We start from the raw sequence: 15,538 nt of genomic DNA, 5'->3' as shown, positions 1-15,538 counted from the left end.
CTGACATGGAGATGAGTGAGGGGAAGATAGCGCCCCCAGCCCCCCACCTGTCTCCAAGTCATTGCCCATAGCTCTTAGAGGGACATTTTTAAATTGCATTTTAGTGTAAATATGAGATGTGAGGTCTCTATGACCCCAGATCTCATATATAAAAGAGGACCTGTCATGCTTTTTTCTATTACAAGGGATTTTTACATTCCTTGTAATAGGAACAAAAGTGACACATTTTTTTTTTTTTAAAAGAACAGTGAAAAAAATAAAAATAAAAGTTAAAATAAGAAAAAAAAATTGTTTTAAATGCGCCCTGTCTTGCCAAGCTTGCGTGCAGAAGCGAACGCATATATGAAAGCGGTGTTCAAACCACACATGTGAGGTATCGCTGCGATCGGTAGAGTAAGAGCAATAATTCTAGCCCCAGACCTCCTCTGTAACTCAAAACGTACAACCTGAAGAATTTTTTTAAACGTCGCCTATGGAGATTTTAAACGGGTAAAAGTTTGTCGCCATTCCATGAGCGGGCGCAATTTTGAAGCGTGACATGTTGGGTATTGATTTACTCGGCGTAACATTATCTTTCACAATATAAAAAAAAAAATATTGGGCTAACTTTACTGTTGTCTTTTTTTTTTTTTATTAAATAAAAAAATTTTCCCCAAAAAAAGTGCGCTTGTAAGTCCGCTGTGCAAATATGGTGTGACAGACAGTATTGCAACGACCACCATTTTACTCTCTAGGGTGTTAGAATAAATAATAAAAAAAAAATATATATATATATATATATATATATATATATATATATATATATATATATATATATATATATATATATATATATATATATATATATATATATATATATATATATATTTTTTTTTTTTTTTGTTTTTTTGTTTAGGGGTTCTAAGTAAAGGGATGGAGAAAGACTGGCCCATTAGCATTGTTGGTTGTAATTCCAACGGCCACCACAAGAGGGCGCCAGATTCCAGAAGGAACCATAGGATCACAGAAGGCCTCAAAGCCGGGGGCTCAATTACCGGCCGCCTGCGGCGCGGCCCGACGCGATCGCGCGGGGGGGGGGTCCACGGAGACGGGATACCCCCAGCTATGCTGCCCCAGGCGCAAGGTCGCTGATTCTAGTCGCCAATGCGACCTGGCGACCGGGTTTTGTCGAGCCCTGCCTTAGTGGGTATTTGGGTGGTGGGTATCGGACGCGACTTTAAGTAGTGAGAAAATTCTGTCGACGTACATCGTCGTGCGGCGGTCAGCAACTGGTTAAGATAAGGTTAATTTTGAAATTTCAGAAGGAAGGGTGGCGGGCCCCTTTTCTTTCCCTCCGTTTTCTGATTTCAGGATTTCTCCTTTAGGAGTAGTTCCAAAAAAGGAAAATAATTATTTTAGATTAATTCATCACTTGTCTTTTCCCAAAGGCAATTCCCTTAATGACCAAATTGATTAGAGTATGTCATCGGTTTCATATGCTTCTTTCGAAGATGCTGTAGTAAAGTTAAGAATTTTGGAGAAGGGAGCTATTTTAGCAAAAGCGGATGTCAAGTCAGCTTTTCGCTTGCTTCCCATTAATCCTTTATCTTTTAATTCCCGTTTTTCTTTAACGGTAGTTTTTATTTTGATAAATGTTTACCTATGGGTTGTTCCTTTTCCTGTTTTTATTTTGAGTCATTTTCTTCATTTTTACAGTGGGTAGTTTCTTCCATTTCTGGTTCACAATTTTTAATTCATTATTTAGATGATTTTTTGTTTTTAGGCCCTCCCAATTCCTTTGATTGTGATACTTTATTACAGACATTTTTTGAGGTTTGTGAACATTTTGGTATCCCATTGGCTCATAAAAAGACTATTTGGCCTTCCACTTGTCTGGAATTTTTAGGTATCATTATTGATACTGAGTTAATGGAGTTCAGGTTACCAGAAGAAAAAATTGAAAAGATTGGCTCTTTATTGTTAAAGCTAATCAGGAAAAAGAAAGCCTGCTTGAAGGAGATGCAGTCTCTGTTGGGGCTTCTGGCTTTTGCTACAAGAGTCATGCCAGTGGGCAGAATATTTTCTAGGAGGCTCTACCTTGCTATCGCTGGTTTAAAATCCCCCTTTTCACATGTGCGATTATCCAGTGATATGAAAGAGGATTTGCTGGTTTGGTTGCAATTCCTTTCACATTTCAATGGTAGGGCCTTATGGCAGAAGGATTTCGTTCTAGATTCAGATTTCCTCCTTTTCACTGATGCAGCAGGGTCACATGGCTTTGCCGCAATTTGGCAGAAGCATTGGTGAGCAGAACGTTGGCATAACTCTTGGCTAGTAAAAGGTTACATTATACACATAGTCTTACTGAAATTATATCATTGTTGCACTTGAGATTTGGGGTTCTTTTTTCCAAAATAAAAGAATTTTGATAAGTACAGATAATAAAGGAGTAATGTCTGCTATTAATTGTTTAACATCCAAGTCTCCGCCAGTCATTGTCCTTATAAAATACCTGATTTTTAAATGCTTAAGTTTGAACATATGGTTAAAGGCTGTATATGTACCAGGTAAGGACAATGATTTGGCGGATGCGTTGTCTCGTTTACAGATGGAGCGTTTTTTTCAAGCTATTTCCGGAAGCGGATCGAGTGGGTCATTCCTGTCCAATCAATTTATGGGACCTGGTTTAAGGCCCATTTCTGCTTATATTATCAATTCTTTGGCACCTTCTACTTGGGCAGGATATCAGTCTGCCTGGCTTCTGTATTTAAAATTTTTCAATGAATTTGAATTTATGATAGATGAACCATTGGGTTCCGTGTCTGAGGTACTACTATTGAAGTTTCTTGGTTCTCTTTTTGAGCAAAATTATTCTTGGTCCTACATACATAAAACTCTGTGTAGAATTTCTCTTTTCTTGAAATTAAATAACATGCCGTTTTGCATTAAATATTTTTCTATAAAACAAGCTTTAAAAGGTTATAAAAGGAATAATTTTAGACCTGATTCAGGGAAGCCCATCACTCCATTAGTGCTTTGCTCCATAACAGATGAAATTTGTTTTTCTTACTTTGAATCAATTCTTTTTCGGGAGTTTTTTTTTTCAGTTATGTTTTTTGCGGCGCTTAGGGTATCTGGGCTGGTTCAAATACACACATCTGAAGTTGTTATTTTCGAAAGTTCAATAAAAATTTTGATTAGCAGATCCAAAATGGATCAGGTAGGTAAAGGTAATTGGTTTAACATTAGATATGTGTGTAAGTGCTAGTATTTGCCGGTGGCTCTGATACGTCAATATTTATAAATTAGGCCTTTGGGGTTTTCAAAAATTTTTTATTCATAAATCGGGTTTACCCCTTACAAAGTACCAGTTCGTATGTGTTTTCAAGAAGTGTTTGAAGGCTTTAAACTTAGATCAGGAGCATTTATCGTCACATTCTTTTCGAATTGGAACAGCAACAGAGGCCGCTAGATTGGGTTTTGATGTTAGATCCATTAAACAGATTGGTAGATGGAAATCAGATAGGTACTTTCTTTATATTCGTCCTAACGTAATGCTATGAACTATTTCAAGTAAAACTCGCATTGTGTGGATGATTGGACACTCCTTCATCTATTGGGCGAATTTGAGAGCTCAACAACGAGTTTATACTAGCAATTTAGGATTGGATGTTAATAAATTTAAGATTTTTGGGTGCGGAAAGAAGGGAATGTTATGGTCAGATCTAAGCTCTTTTATTTCACAGCTTCTTCTTCATTTTCCCTCTCCGGATATCTTAATTATTCATCTAGGACAGGGATATGCAATTAGCGGACCTCCAGCTGTTGCAGAACTACAAATCCCATGAGGCATAGCAAGACTCTAACAGCCACAAGCATGACACCCAGAGGCAGAGGCATGATGGGACTTGTAGTTTTGCAACAGCTGGAGGTCCGCTAATTGCATATCCCTGATCTAGGAGGTAATGATATTGGTTATCGTAAAACCTTGGACCTTATTTTTCAGATTAGGGATGATCTACAGAAAATCCAGTTATCCTTTCCCAGTCCGGTAGTGTTTTTTTCTGGAAATTGTGCAGAGAATGGGTTGGCTTTCCTATCCTTCTGTACGCCCTTTTGAAAAAAATCAGGAAGAGAGTGAATAGGGCAGTATCCAAGCTATTGTCTAGATTGGGAATGTTATCCTTTAGGCACACTGAGCTACAGGGGGGTATTCCAGGCCTTTACAGGCAGGATGACATCCATTTGTCTGATATTGGCTTGGATATTTTCAATGGGGATTTAAGCTCTTGTGTTGAGTTGGCCGAACAGGGGTTTGGGGTTCTGTGGGCAGTTGGCCTTAGGTCCGCCTGCCCTTTTGGGTATTTTGTTGTTGCTGCCTGAGCCGTAGTGGCTGGGCTAGCTTTAAGTTTATTGGATGAGTTTTTTGATGAGTTTATGTACGTATTTTGAAACCAGTAATAAACAACCATGGCCTTTATTATTCCAAATACTTGTCCGCTTGTCTTATTTCAAATTATTGCATAACATTCTGGCCTGCTGTCCCATGAGTTAGGGTGTAATGCGAAATCTGAACATAGATCATCGGTAGATTATACCAGCGGGAACACGAGATGTGCGCAAGCACTGTGGCGGATCTTGTGAATGGGATGGATGGGAGGGTATAAATAGTTTGATTGTCCTGCCGTGCAGCCAACCCCATGAGGAAGTCAATGTATGATGAAACGTTGGGGGCGTGGCTGTGTGGCAATAATCACCAGTAATCTGCAGTGTTTGGAGCTGAACGGGGAAGTGGTGAGACTGGCATCTGTGTCTGAGAGGGTGAGAACAACGCTTACAAGCTCGGTCCGCCGGGGCCACAGTCCAAAGTTTGTGCTGTTCAGGAGTGAGGCTTGCTGTGACTTTGATATCTATTTGCTGGCTTTTGAACTGTGAAATGTGAGTGTAAAGGTTGAAGTGTTTTTGTGTTTTAATAAATTGATTCATACGGTTTTACACTATTGAAGCACCTTTATTATTTTACATTTGGAATATTTGAATTCTGCACAATGGATGATTGGAGCAACGGTCCACTACTCGCTGTCTGCCTGATAAATGCTTAAGCCTGATACAAAAGTGCTGGGAGTCGGTGAGTGCATTTCTTAAAGTGGTTGTAAACCCTTACAACCAACTTGGACCTACAGGTAAGCCTTAATCTAGGCTTACCTGTAGGTCAAAGAAATATTTCCTAAACCTATATGGTTTAGGAGATATTTACCCAAAGACAGCCACCGCTGTCTACGGCGCAGGCGCACGGGGCAGGCCGTAGATCGCGGCGATATGCCGCGAGTGTCGGCATCGGTGCACATGCGCAGGAGTGACGTCATCGCTGCACCAGAGCAGCGAGACCTGGAAGTCACTCCGGGATCCACATGAAGACGGAGGACCTCTTCGGGGGCTTCGTTCTCAGGTAAGTTATTCATAATGAGCTAATATGCTATGCATACTAGCTCATTATGCCTTTGCCTTGCAGGGTGTGTTTTTTTTTTTTTTTTTTTTAGCCTTTACTTCCTCTTTAAGGGAGTGGAATCACTGATCACTTTGGTGTGGTGGATGGAATAAGAAGTTACTTCAAAGGATACTTTTGGACATTTTCATGAACTTTATCTTAATTTTGTTTGTTCTGTGACACATTTATTTGGTTCACTTATCACAGGGTGATACAATTGTTGAGCTCACACATGTTGTTCATACCATTTAATTGTTGTCACGTTTCTTAGAGTTAGTTATAATTTATAGTTAAGCGCCACTATTTTTCCCTTTTTCTGATTTTAGTTTTAAAAGGTAAAATATGATTTGCAACATATTATACTTGCTTACTTATACACTTATACATACTTATACCTGCTCTGTGCAATGGTCTAGCACAGGGCAGCCTCTATCCACTTCTTCTAGGGTCCCCTGCCAGCGTTCCCAGCTCCTCCCCTTTGCCGATTGACCCCATAATAAGCTGCTTGCTTTAGGGGGCACGTGTGCATGCTCGCTCCCAAGTTTTCTCTGTGTGTCCACTTACTCTGCCTCCTCTTCTTCTGGGGTCCCCTTTGCCGAGTGCCCCAGTAATAAGCTGCTTGCTCTAAGGGGCACGTGTGCATGCTTGCTCCCAAGCTTTCTATGTGTGTCCACTAGCTCAGCCTTGGCTTCTGCTCTCTCCCCGCTGCTACCTCTCTGTCCAATGAGGAGAGAGAGAGCTGAGACAGCAGCTGCTCTTGTGTACACCACTGGATTGAGATGGGGCTCAGGTAAGTATTTAAGGGGCAGTTGAGGGGGGGAATTGCATGCAGAAGATGTTTTTTTTACCTTAATACAGAGAATGCATTAAGGTAGAAAACTTTGTACCTTTAGAATCCCTTTACCCACTTGCCGACCATATCACTTACATGTACGGCAGCAAAGTGCGCCACTGTCGACCAGGCTGTGCTGTGATTAGACACAGCAGATGCCGATCAGCGGGTGCTGGCCAATGGATAACCACTGGCACCCACCAATCATCGGTAAGACACACAGGACAGAGCTATAAACAAAGCAGAGCTCTGTCCTGTTAGTGGGGAGCTGAAGAATTTTCTTTCCCTGCAAGGCAGGGAAAGAAAATCCATCACTTCCCTTAGTAAAAGTTGCACACACACAGTACACCAAAACACTGGCTAGGCACAAATTTTACCCTTTGATCGCCCTAGATCAGGGATATGCAATTAGCGGACCTCCATCTGTTGCAGAACTACATGTCCCATGAGGCATAGCAAAACTCTGACAGCCACAAGCATGACACCCAGAGGCAGAGGCATGATGGGACTTGTAGTTTTGCAACAGCTGGAGGTCCACTAATTGCATATCCCTGCCCTAGATGTTTAACCCCTTCCCAACCAGTGCCATTAGTACAGTGACAGTGCATATTTTTAGCACTGATCACTGTTTTAATGTCACTGGTTCCCAAAAAGTGTCAGTATGCCGCAATATCACAGTCCCGCTATAAGTTGCTGATCGCCGCCATCACTAGTAAAAAAAATAATAATAAAAATTCCAGTATATACTGTATACCATAGTTTATAGACGCTATACATTTTGTGCAAACTAATCAATATACTCTTATTGGGATATTTTTTTTTAACAAGAAAATGTAGAAGAACACTTAATGGCCTCAATTTAGGAATAAGTTAGTTTTTTTTTGTTTTGTTTTTTATTGGATATGTTTTATAGCCACTTCAACCCCGGACCATTTTGCTGGTGAAAGACCAGACCACTTTTTGCGATTCGGCACTGCGTCGCTTTAACTGACAATTGTGCGGTCGTGCGACGTGGCTCCCAAACAAAATTGTCCTTTTTTTCCCACAAATAGAGCTTTCTTTTGGTGGTATTTGATCACCCCTGCGGTTTTTATTTTTTGCGCTATAAACAAAAATAAAGCGACTTTTTGTTATAATAAATATCCCCCAAAAATATATATAAAAACTTTTTTTTCCTCAGTTTAGGCCGATACGTATTCTTCTACATATTTTTGGTAAACGGGGAGAGGTTTGTTTACACGGCTCTGTGACCTGATCACGGGACACCAGCGGCGATCGGGTCCGCTGGTCCCGCGGCCACGGTCAATGAGCTCAGGACCAGGTTGGGAGCGTGCCGCTGGCGGCACGCTCCCGACCCACAGCTAGGCACTTAAAGAGCCATGTACAGGTACGTGATTGTACCCAGCCGCAGTGGCGGAATTATAGAGGTCGCCAAGATCGCCATGGTGACTGGGCCCCTTGCTGCAGGGGGCCCTTGAGGGCCCCCTGTACTCTTCCATAGGAGGGGAGGCTGAGAGGAGCTCCCCGATCATCAGCCGAATTGAAATCGGCACTGTGCGAGAGCTCCTCACATTAGCCTTTAGTGAAAGCACAGTGTGTGCTCTTTGTCTCCCCCTAGAGTGCAGTACCCGGCAGGAAGCGCCAAGGTAAATGTCTGCCTTTTTTTTAATAAGACTAGCTACTGTATTTGTGTTTGTATGTGTGTGTGTGTGTGTGTGTGTGTGTGTGTGTGTGTGTGTGAGCATGCTTGTGTGTGTGTGTGAGCATGCTTGTGTATGTGAGTGAGCATGCTTGTATGTGTGTGTGAGCATGCTTGTATGTGCATGTGTGTGAGCATGCTTGTATTTGTGTGAGCATGCATGGATGTGTGTGTGTGTGTGTGAGCATGCTGGTATGTGCATGTGTGTGTGTGAACATGCTTGTATGTGCATGTGAACATGCTTGTATGTGTGTGTGTGTGAGCATGCTTGTATGTGCATGTGAGCATGCTTGTATGTGCATGTGTGTGAGCATGCTTGTATTTGTGTGAGCATGCATGGATGTGTGTGTGTGTGTGTGTGTGTGAGCATGCTTGTATGTGCATGTGTGTGTGTGAACACGCTTGTATGTGCATGTGAACATGCTTGTATGTGTGTGTGTGTGAGCATGCTTGTATGTGCGTGTGAGCATGCTTGTATGTGCGTGTGTGTGTGTGTGAACATGCTTGTATGTGCGTGTGAGCATGCTTGTATGTGTGTGTGTGTGAGCATGCTTGTATGTGTGTGTGTGTGTGTGAGCATGCTTGTATGTGCATGTGTGTGTGTGTGTGAGCATGCTTGTATGTGTGTGTGTGTGTGTGTGTGAGAGCATGCTTGTATGTGTGTGTGTGTGTGTGAGAGCATGCTTGTATGTGTGTGTGTGAGAGCATGCATGTGTGTGTGTGTGTTAATATATGTATGTGTAGGTATGCTTGTGTGTGCTCATGTATGTGAGTGTGCATGTATGCATATGTATGTATGTGAATGTGCATGTGTTTATCAGTGGCGGTGCATCTAAAAGGGTGCACAGGTTCCACCCCCTCCATGACCAATGGATAGATTCATGCATAGCATAGCATGGATCTATCCTTGGCCACCGCTGCCACCCCCATATTTAGGTGTCTGGTCACTTTTGGGGTGCCGGGTGCCTGAATTACAGCGGCGGGGGGGTGTGTTTTTGCAGCCATGGGCTCTAATAGGCTTCAAAATAGGTGAACTGCGAGCACCATGCTTGAAGCTCACAGTCTACCCAGGTGTGTTAGAAAAGTGAATTAATATTCACTTTCCTAACACTGAACCGCCTCTCCACCAATCAGGTGTGCGGGTCTGTTACCCATCACCCGATTGGCTGAAACGATAGACACAGCTATTGGACGCCCATCAGGAGGAGAAGACGGGAGAAGAGGATGGCAGGAGATGCATGGAGGACCCCGCTCATGGCTGTTACCCGCTGCCCCACCAAGACAGGGTAAGTGGCGGGCAGACAGCGACAGCGGCGGTGGGGATTCACAGTGGCAGCATTTGATGGGCACACCAACAGCATTTGATGGGCATAGTGGCGGCATTTGATGGGCATAGTGGCAGCATTTGATGGGTACACTGGCAGCATTTGATGGGCACAGCGGTGGCATTTGATGGGCACAGCAGCAGAGCTTGATGGGCACAGCGGCAGAGTTTGATGGCACAGCGGCAGAGTTTGATGGGCACAGTAGTGACATTTTATGGGCACAGTAGTGACATTTGATGGGCACAGTAGTGACATTTGATTGGTACAGTGGTGGCGTTTGATGGGTACAGTGGCTGTAATTGATGTTTTTTAAATCGGTTCCTTTATATGCGGCCACCCACTTGGGACTGGGTCCTGGTGTCCCACCATCAGGCTCGGAGAAAAGAGCCCTGTCCGGAGGTCGGGGGGGGGGGGGGCGCCATGGTTTCCTGCATCGGGGCCCTGAAGGTTCTAGTTACACCACTGCCCAGCCGTGCCATTCTGCTGACGTATATCGGCGTGAGGCGGTCCTTAAGTGGTTAAAGTAACGCAGTGCCATATAGCAAAAAATGGCCTTGTCAGGAAGGTCAAGTGGTTAATGATGCCATCATTAGACAGCTCAAAAAACCTTTAAAAAATCCATCTAGACATGCTATTTAAATATATTCTCAGACATATTAGCAGGATTTTTTTATTTTGCATGTGAAATCAATGATAGAATATTGCAAATCCAAATTTGTTTAAAATTATAAGTATGCTGCATATTTAGAAGTGTATTTATACTGTATATACATTCATCAGTCAATGGGGTTGTAGTGGATATACTACATGATTATATTTTAGAATCTACTATACTGACAAATCCAGTTTTGAAACACTATATACGAGGGTTCTTCAAAAAGTTTCCGCACTTTTTTTTTTAACTTTATTAAATATTAAAAAGTGTGGAAACTTTTTGAAGAGCATTCGTAGAAAACTTTTTGTTGTATTGTGACTTCATGCATTGCTATACATATATAATAATTGAAAATAACAAGTCTTCATGACCACAAAGTTTTAATTTCAGATAAAAATTTTCCAAGCACATTACCTTAAGTGTGATATTTTTCTTTTTTTATTTCTGGCCTGAGAACCAAATTAACACTTAAAATGTAGATAACAAACAAGTAACATTTTCCATCCTTCGTCTTTTTTCTCTTTTTTTTTGTTCTTCGTTTTTTCTCATCACTAAAGTTGAACATGATCACCATTTTGTTTCCATTAACCAATAGCAAATCTAGTTAGCATTTTGAAAGTGAACATTTTCATGCAAAATTCTAACTATGGCCGGCTTAGTTGAAATTCTCTTCAGCCCCAGTATAGTTGGAAGGGACATGTAAGGAAATTACTCATTCTTTTGAGCTAAATTTTAGGTTAAGCCTTTGCGTCCAGGAAAAAAGCCCAGGCTTTATAGGAGGGTGGTTGAGAATAGACAGGTAAACATGTGAAATGGTGCCAAGAGTGCCACCTGCTGGCTGGAAATTTTAATTTGAAATATTCATATGCAGTATTTTATATTGACTTGACTAAAAATTAATATAGCCAATATGTTTCTAAGTACCATGGTCTCTTTTTTTTTTTTTTTTCAGCAGGTTGTCTACTCTGAGATTAAAACCAGAACAGAAAAATGAAGATGATCAAGTCCAGGCTTTGTATTTCTACTGCTGGATGGATTCAGGAAGTCTGAATTGATTTTTAATTCAGCTTGGGTTTTGGGAGCTGCAAATACTGAGACCAAAGCTTGATAAATCCGAACTTGACTTGTCCATCAAACTGCATAAGCCAAGGCAACATGTTGAAATTGGTAATACCATTACTTGACCTTTAATCACTTTCTTTGGGCCTGGGGAGGTGGATGAATTCTGGCCAATGCTACGTAAAGGGCCCAACGTCTGTAATATTCGATTATAAATCACCCCCCCCCCCGCATAGCTTTGTCCTTGCCATTTAAAGGGTAACTCCATTATCATGGGAAAAAAAATAAAAAAATAATATAGTGCATACCAGTGTTTCTCAACCTTTTTTCAGTCAAGGCACCCTTTAAAATTATAGAGAATCTTGAGGCACCCCATTCTAAAATGTATAAAACTATTCTATTTCTAATAGTTTTACATAATGCAGTAATATCCACACATAAGACATCCAAAGTTAGAGGTGATTTATTCTTCCAAAGCAAATACACTTTTGCACACTGGTACTGACTAGTATTCCAATGTTTCTCTTCTCCCTCAATTTTTCTCCATCAGTCAGCTAATGTTCCCCCAGAGCTCAGGGTCAGACGCAGAGGAGGCTCAAAAAGGATGCTGTGGAGGCAACAGACATCCTCTTTATTAGCTGATGATGTCATTAGTTGTTAGGATGCCAGTGTCTAGAACAGCAAGTTCTAGACCAGTGTCTCAACCTTTTAACCCTAGAGGAACCCCAAAAATAATTTTCATGTCTCGAAGAACCCTTACTAAAACCAAATCATCAGGGCTCAATAGGAACAATGCTCCTTATATTAGTGGTCAATAGGAAGAATGTCCCCCTTAAAGTGGTGTTCAGAATGCCACCCTTAAAGACAGCTAAAAAGATATTTGGTGTCATGCTGCTGGCTTTGCGAAGTGATGCTGAACCCATGAACTCTGTAGGCACCATCAAATAGGTGGTTCATCAGCCACAGCTCAAGGAACCCCTAGCAACCTCTGAAAGAACTCCAGGGTTCCACAGATCCCTGGTTGAGAATGGCTGGTGTATACACTTGCAATGAAAGCCATATTGTAATTGAATGTTATTAAGTAAAATTACCTTTATTAACCGCTTGCCGACCAGCCGCCGCAGTTGTACTGCGGCACCATGGCTCGGCTGCACGAATCGCCGCTACGTTACATTGCTTCATTTTTTGGCCACTAGGTGTGCGCGTGCATCAAGTAGATACTACTTGATGGAAGTTGGGGTCACTTGTCAGAAGTAAATGCCACTTAATTAAAGTAGAGGCCATTTGTCAGAAATAGATGTCATTTGTTGGAAGTACTGTAGATGTCCCTTGTGAGAAGTAGATGCCCCTTGTGAGAAGTAGATGCCCCTTGTCAGAAGTAGATGCCCCTTGTCAGAAGTAGATGCCCCTTGTCAGAAGTAGATTCCCCTTGTCAGAAGTAGATGCCGCTTATCAGAAGTAGATGCCGCTTATCAGAAGTAGATGCCCCTTATCAGAAGTAGATGCCCCTTGTGAGAAGTAGATGCCCCTTATCAGAAGTAGATGCCCCTTATCAGAAGTAGATGCCCCTTATCAGAATTAGATGCCCCTTATCAGAATTAGATGCCCCTTATCAGAAGTAGATGCCCCTTTTCAGAACAAGATGCCACTTGTTGGAAGTAGATGTCACTTGTTGCAAGTAGATGCTACTTATTGGAATTACCGTATTTATCAACGTATAACACGCACCTTTTCCCCCTTAAAATCAGGGAAAAATTGCGGGTGCGTGTTATATGACGATCCTCTGCCATTTTGGACCCTCTGGGTGGCTTTTAGCTGCCTTCGGCCCTACTCGGCGGCTTTCAGCCTCCTTCGGAGCTTCCCAGTGGCTTTCGGCCGCCTTCGGCTTTTCTCGATGGCTCTCGCCCACTTTCGGCCTTCCTGCCGGCCGAGAACAGCCGAGAGCAGCCAAAAGCCGCCGAGAAGGGCCGAAGGTGGCCCAAAGCCAGCGAGAATGGCCGAAGGTGGCCGAGAACTACCGAGCGCCACCAAGTCACACAGGATATCTCGGCTGCGCCATTTTAAAAAATAAAAGCGAAAAATAAAACAGACAAAGCTGAAAAATGACACAGACAAGGGGACAAGGCTGCATTGATTGACAAGGCTGCAATAGTGGACAAGGCTGCATGACAAAACTGCATATGACACTGACAAGAGTGCAATGATGGACAAGGCTGCAAATAAGACTGACAAGGCTTCAGATGGACACTGATAAGGCTGCATTGATGGGCATTTAAATGTAAGTTTTTTTTCCTTAAACTTCCCTCCTAAAAGTTTTTTTCCTTAAAATTCCCTCCTAAACTTGGGGTGCGTGTTATACGCCGATAAATACGGTAGATGCTGCTTGATGAAAGTAGATGTCACTTGTTAGAAATAGTTCCTCTGGTTGGAAGTAAATGCATCTTTTCTGAAGTAGATGCCACTTGCATGTAACAGCAACACTGCCGCCAGAGTCGGATGATTGCTGGAAGACTAAATTGTAGCTATGGCCACTCATATCTCAAAGATGGAACAAATCCTTTGGGTTCCTTTGGGGTCATATCTTCCTAAACTCTTAACATTTTTATGAATGTACTTTTTGCAATAGTTTTGTATAACTGAAAGTTTTTATAGAGGTCTTGCCTGAAACTGTAAATCTAAGAATAAAGCACTTTAAAATGTGTTTATTTTTGCTATGGTTTAACTTTTTGTATATTTTTGTGTTGTATTGAGAATGTTGATGTTTAACTATTTTTTTTTTTAAATTATTCATTGATTCATTAAGAAAGCAGTACAACTGAAAAAAATGGGAAATGTTTCTTTGTAACGTTTGTTTCATTATACATATAAGCTAAGTTGTTTAGTTAATAAAGAAAAGATTACTCCATGATCGTTTTTAAAATTGACTTTTCAAAATGGTTCTTTTTTTTTTTAAATTGACTTTTCAAAATGGTTCTTTTTTTTTTTTTAAATTGACTTTTCAAAATGGTTCTTTTTTTTTTAAATTGACTTTTCAAAATGGTTCTTTTAATATCTGTTTTTCTGGGTGGACTTGCAAATTTTTTTTTTATATATTTTTATTGAAGAAATTCAAGTAAAAGTACAAAACAGAGAAAAATCTAAGTAGGGTGCATTTTCCAATGAGTACTGAAATATAGATTACATTCCAAAAAAAAAAAAAAAAACAATTACCAATACAGAAAGGAATAAAGATCAAAAACAGAACCAGGAGTAGCCAGTGTAGGTGAACAGATAGTCATTGGAAACTTGTCTCTATTACACCCCGTCACCCCTATTGGGGGCATACTGTGATGGGGAGGCGTGAACGTCTAACTTTAGGCAATAGACACACCGGTACTACCTGATAACGAAAACGAAGGAAAGAGTAATACCAGTACATTACCTTACCTTGTGATATGTGATACATACCTTATCACAGAATATAACGGCAACCACATCAAGGCACTAGGTCATAAGTAATTAACCAGTTAACCATTAACAGAATTACAATTGAAGACCAGGGGAGGCCTTGGGATGGAGCAACCATGAATTCCAAGATTTCAAGAAAGGAGGATTGGAGATGCTTAAAAGCAAGCATTTTCTCATACTACCACTGTACATTCACACAAGTGATAATTTCTTCTGTTTTAGGCGGTGACGGTGACTTCCAGTGACTGGTAATAGATATCCTGTCTGCGAATAGAATATGAGCTAGTACTGTTCGCGCTTGCACATTTTATTAATTTGAGACTTGCAAGATTTCATCAGCAAATAAGAACAGTGTCCGAAAACCAAAACTTAAATTTTCGGGTTGGTTCACACGCACACGTTGGACAACATGCAGTAACACACTATAAATGAGCTAGCGCTTTGTGGTGCTGTTCATTTTCAATGGCACCCCAATGTACCCCCATAATACATCTGGTCTGCAACACATTACAACACATCACAAAATGTGCATTACAGTGAACTGCATAAAAAAAAAAACCCCAAAAAAACCCCACTAAATTTACATGTTTTGAGTTGTGTTACCGCCTATTCACTTTAAATTAGCTTCTTAAAGTGGTTCTAAAGGTTGAAGGTGTTTTGACTTCATGCATTCTATGCATGAATCTGAAAAAAACTTTAGTATGAGATATAAACATACACACACACACAAAGGGCATCTGTCAAGCTTCAAAAGAGCATCACCAACGCTTCACTGAAGCATCACCAATAATAGAAGCACCACCAAAGCATCAAAAACACATCATAAAAGCATGTTGAAGCATTAGGCGCTTTAATGAAGCCAAAATAAGTGTAATTCACTAATACAGGAAACCTCAACACACAAAAAAATGCATGTGTTGAGTCAAAGTTTACTGTGGTATAAACCAGCCCCTAATGTTGGTTTCCACTCTTCCGTGGATGTTGATTTTGTGAAGTTCTGCTTTTGTGGAAACTGGTTCTCCAAGGTGTGTACTGAGTTCTGCTTTCAGTTTTA

At 41.2% G+C, this 15,538-nt stretch overlaps 1 protein-coding gene across 3 annotated transcripts in view; it reads left to right on the top strand.

Moving 5' to 3' along the window:
• LOC143973519 (uncharacterized) overlaps positions 1–13,738 on the top strand; it is a 115,219-nt gene extending 101,481 nt beyond the window's left edge. For 2 of the 3 annotated variants that reach the window (XM_077474438.1, XM_077474436.1), the window contains exon 13: positions 10,931–13,738. In XM_077474438.1, coding sequence (XP_077330564.1) covers positions 10,931–10,972 — 42 coding nt within the window. In that variant the 3' untranslated portion in view covers positions 10,973–13,738. The remainder of the gene's footprint in view (positions 1–10,930) is intronic. The other variant, XM_077474437.1, reaches the window with a different exon arrangement.
• Positions 13,739–15,538: the final 1,800 nt, after the last annotated feature.

Source organism: Lithobates pipiens, unplaced genomic scaffold, assembly GCF_037356315.1.
Source record: "Lithobates pipiens isolate NorthernLeopardFrog02 unplaced genomic scaffold, aLitPip1_a1.2 Scaffold_83, whole genome shotgun sequence".
Classification (NCBI taxonomy): Eukaryota; Metazoa; Chordata; class Amphibia; order Anura; family Ranidae; genus Lithobates; species Lithobates pipiens.
The sequence above is the reverse complement of the archived record's forward strand: the minus strand, read 5'-3'. Positions and strand labels throughout refer to the sequence as shown.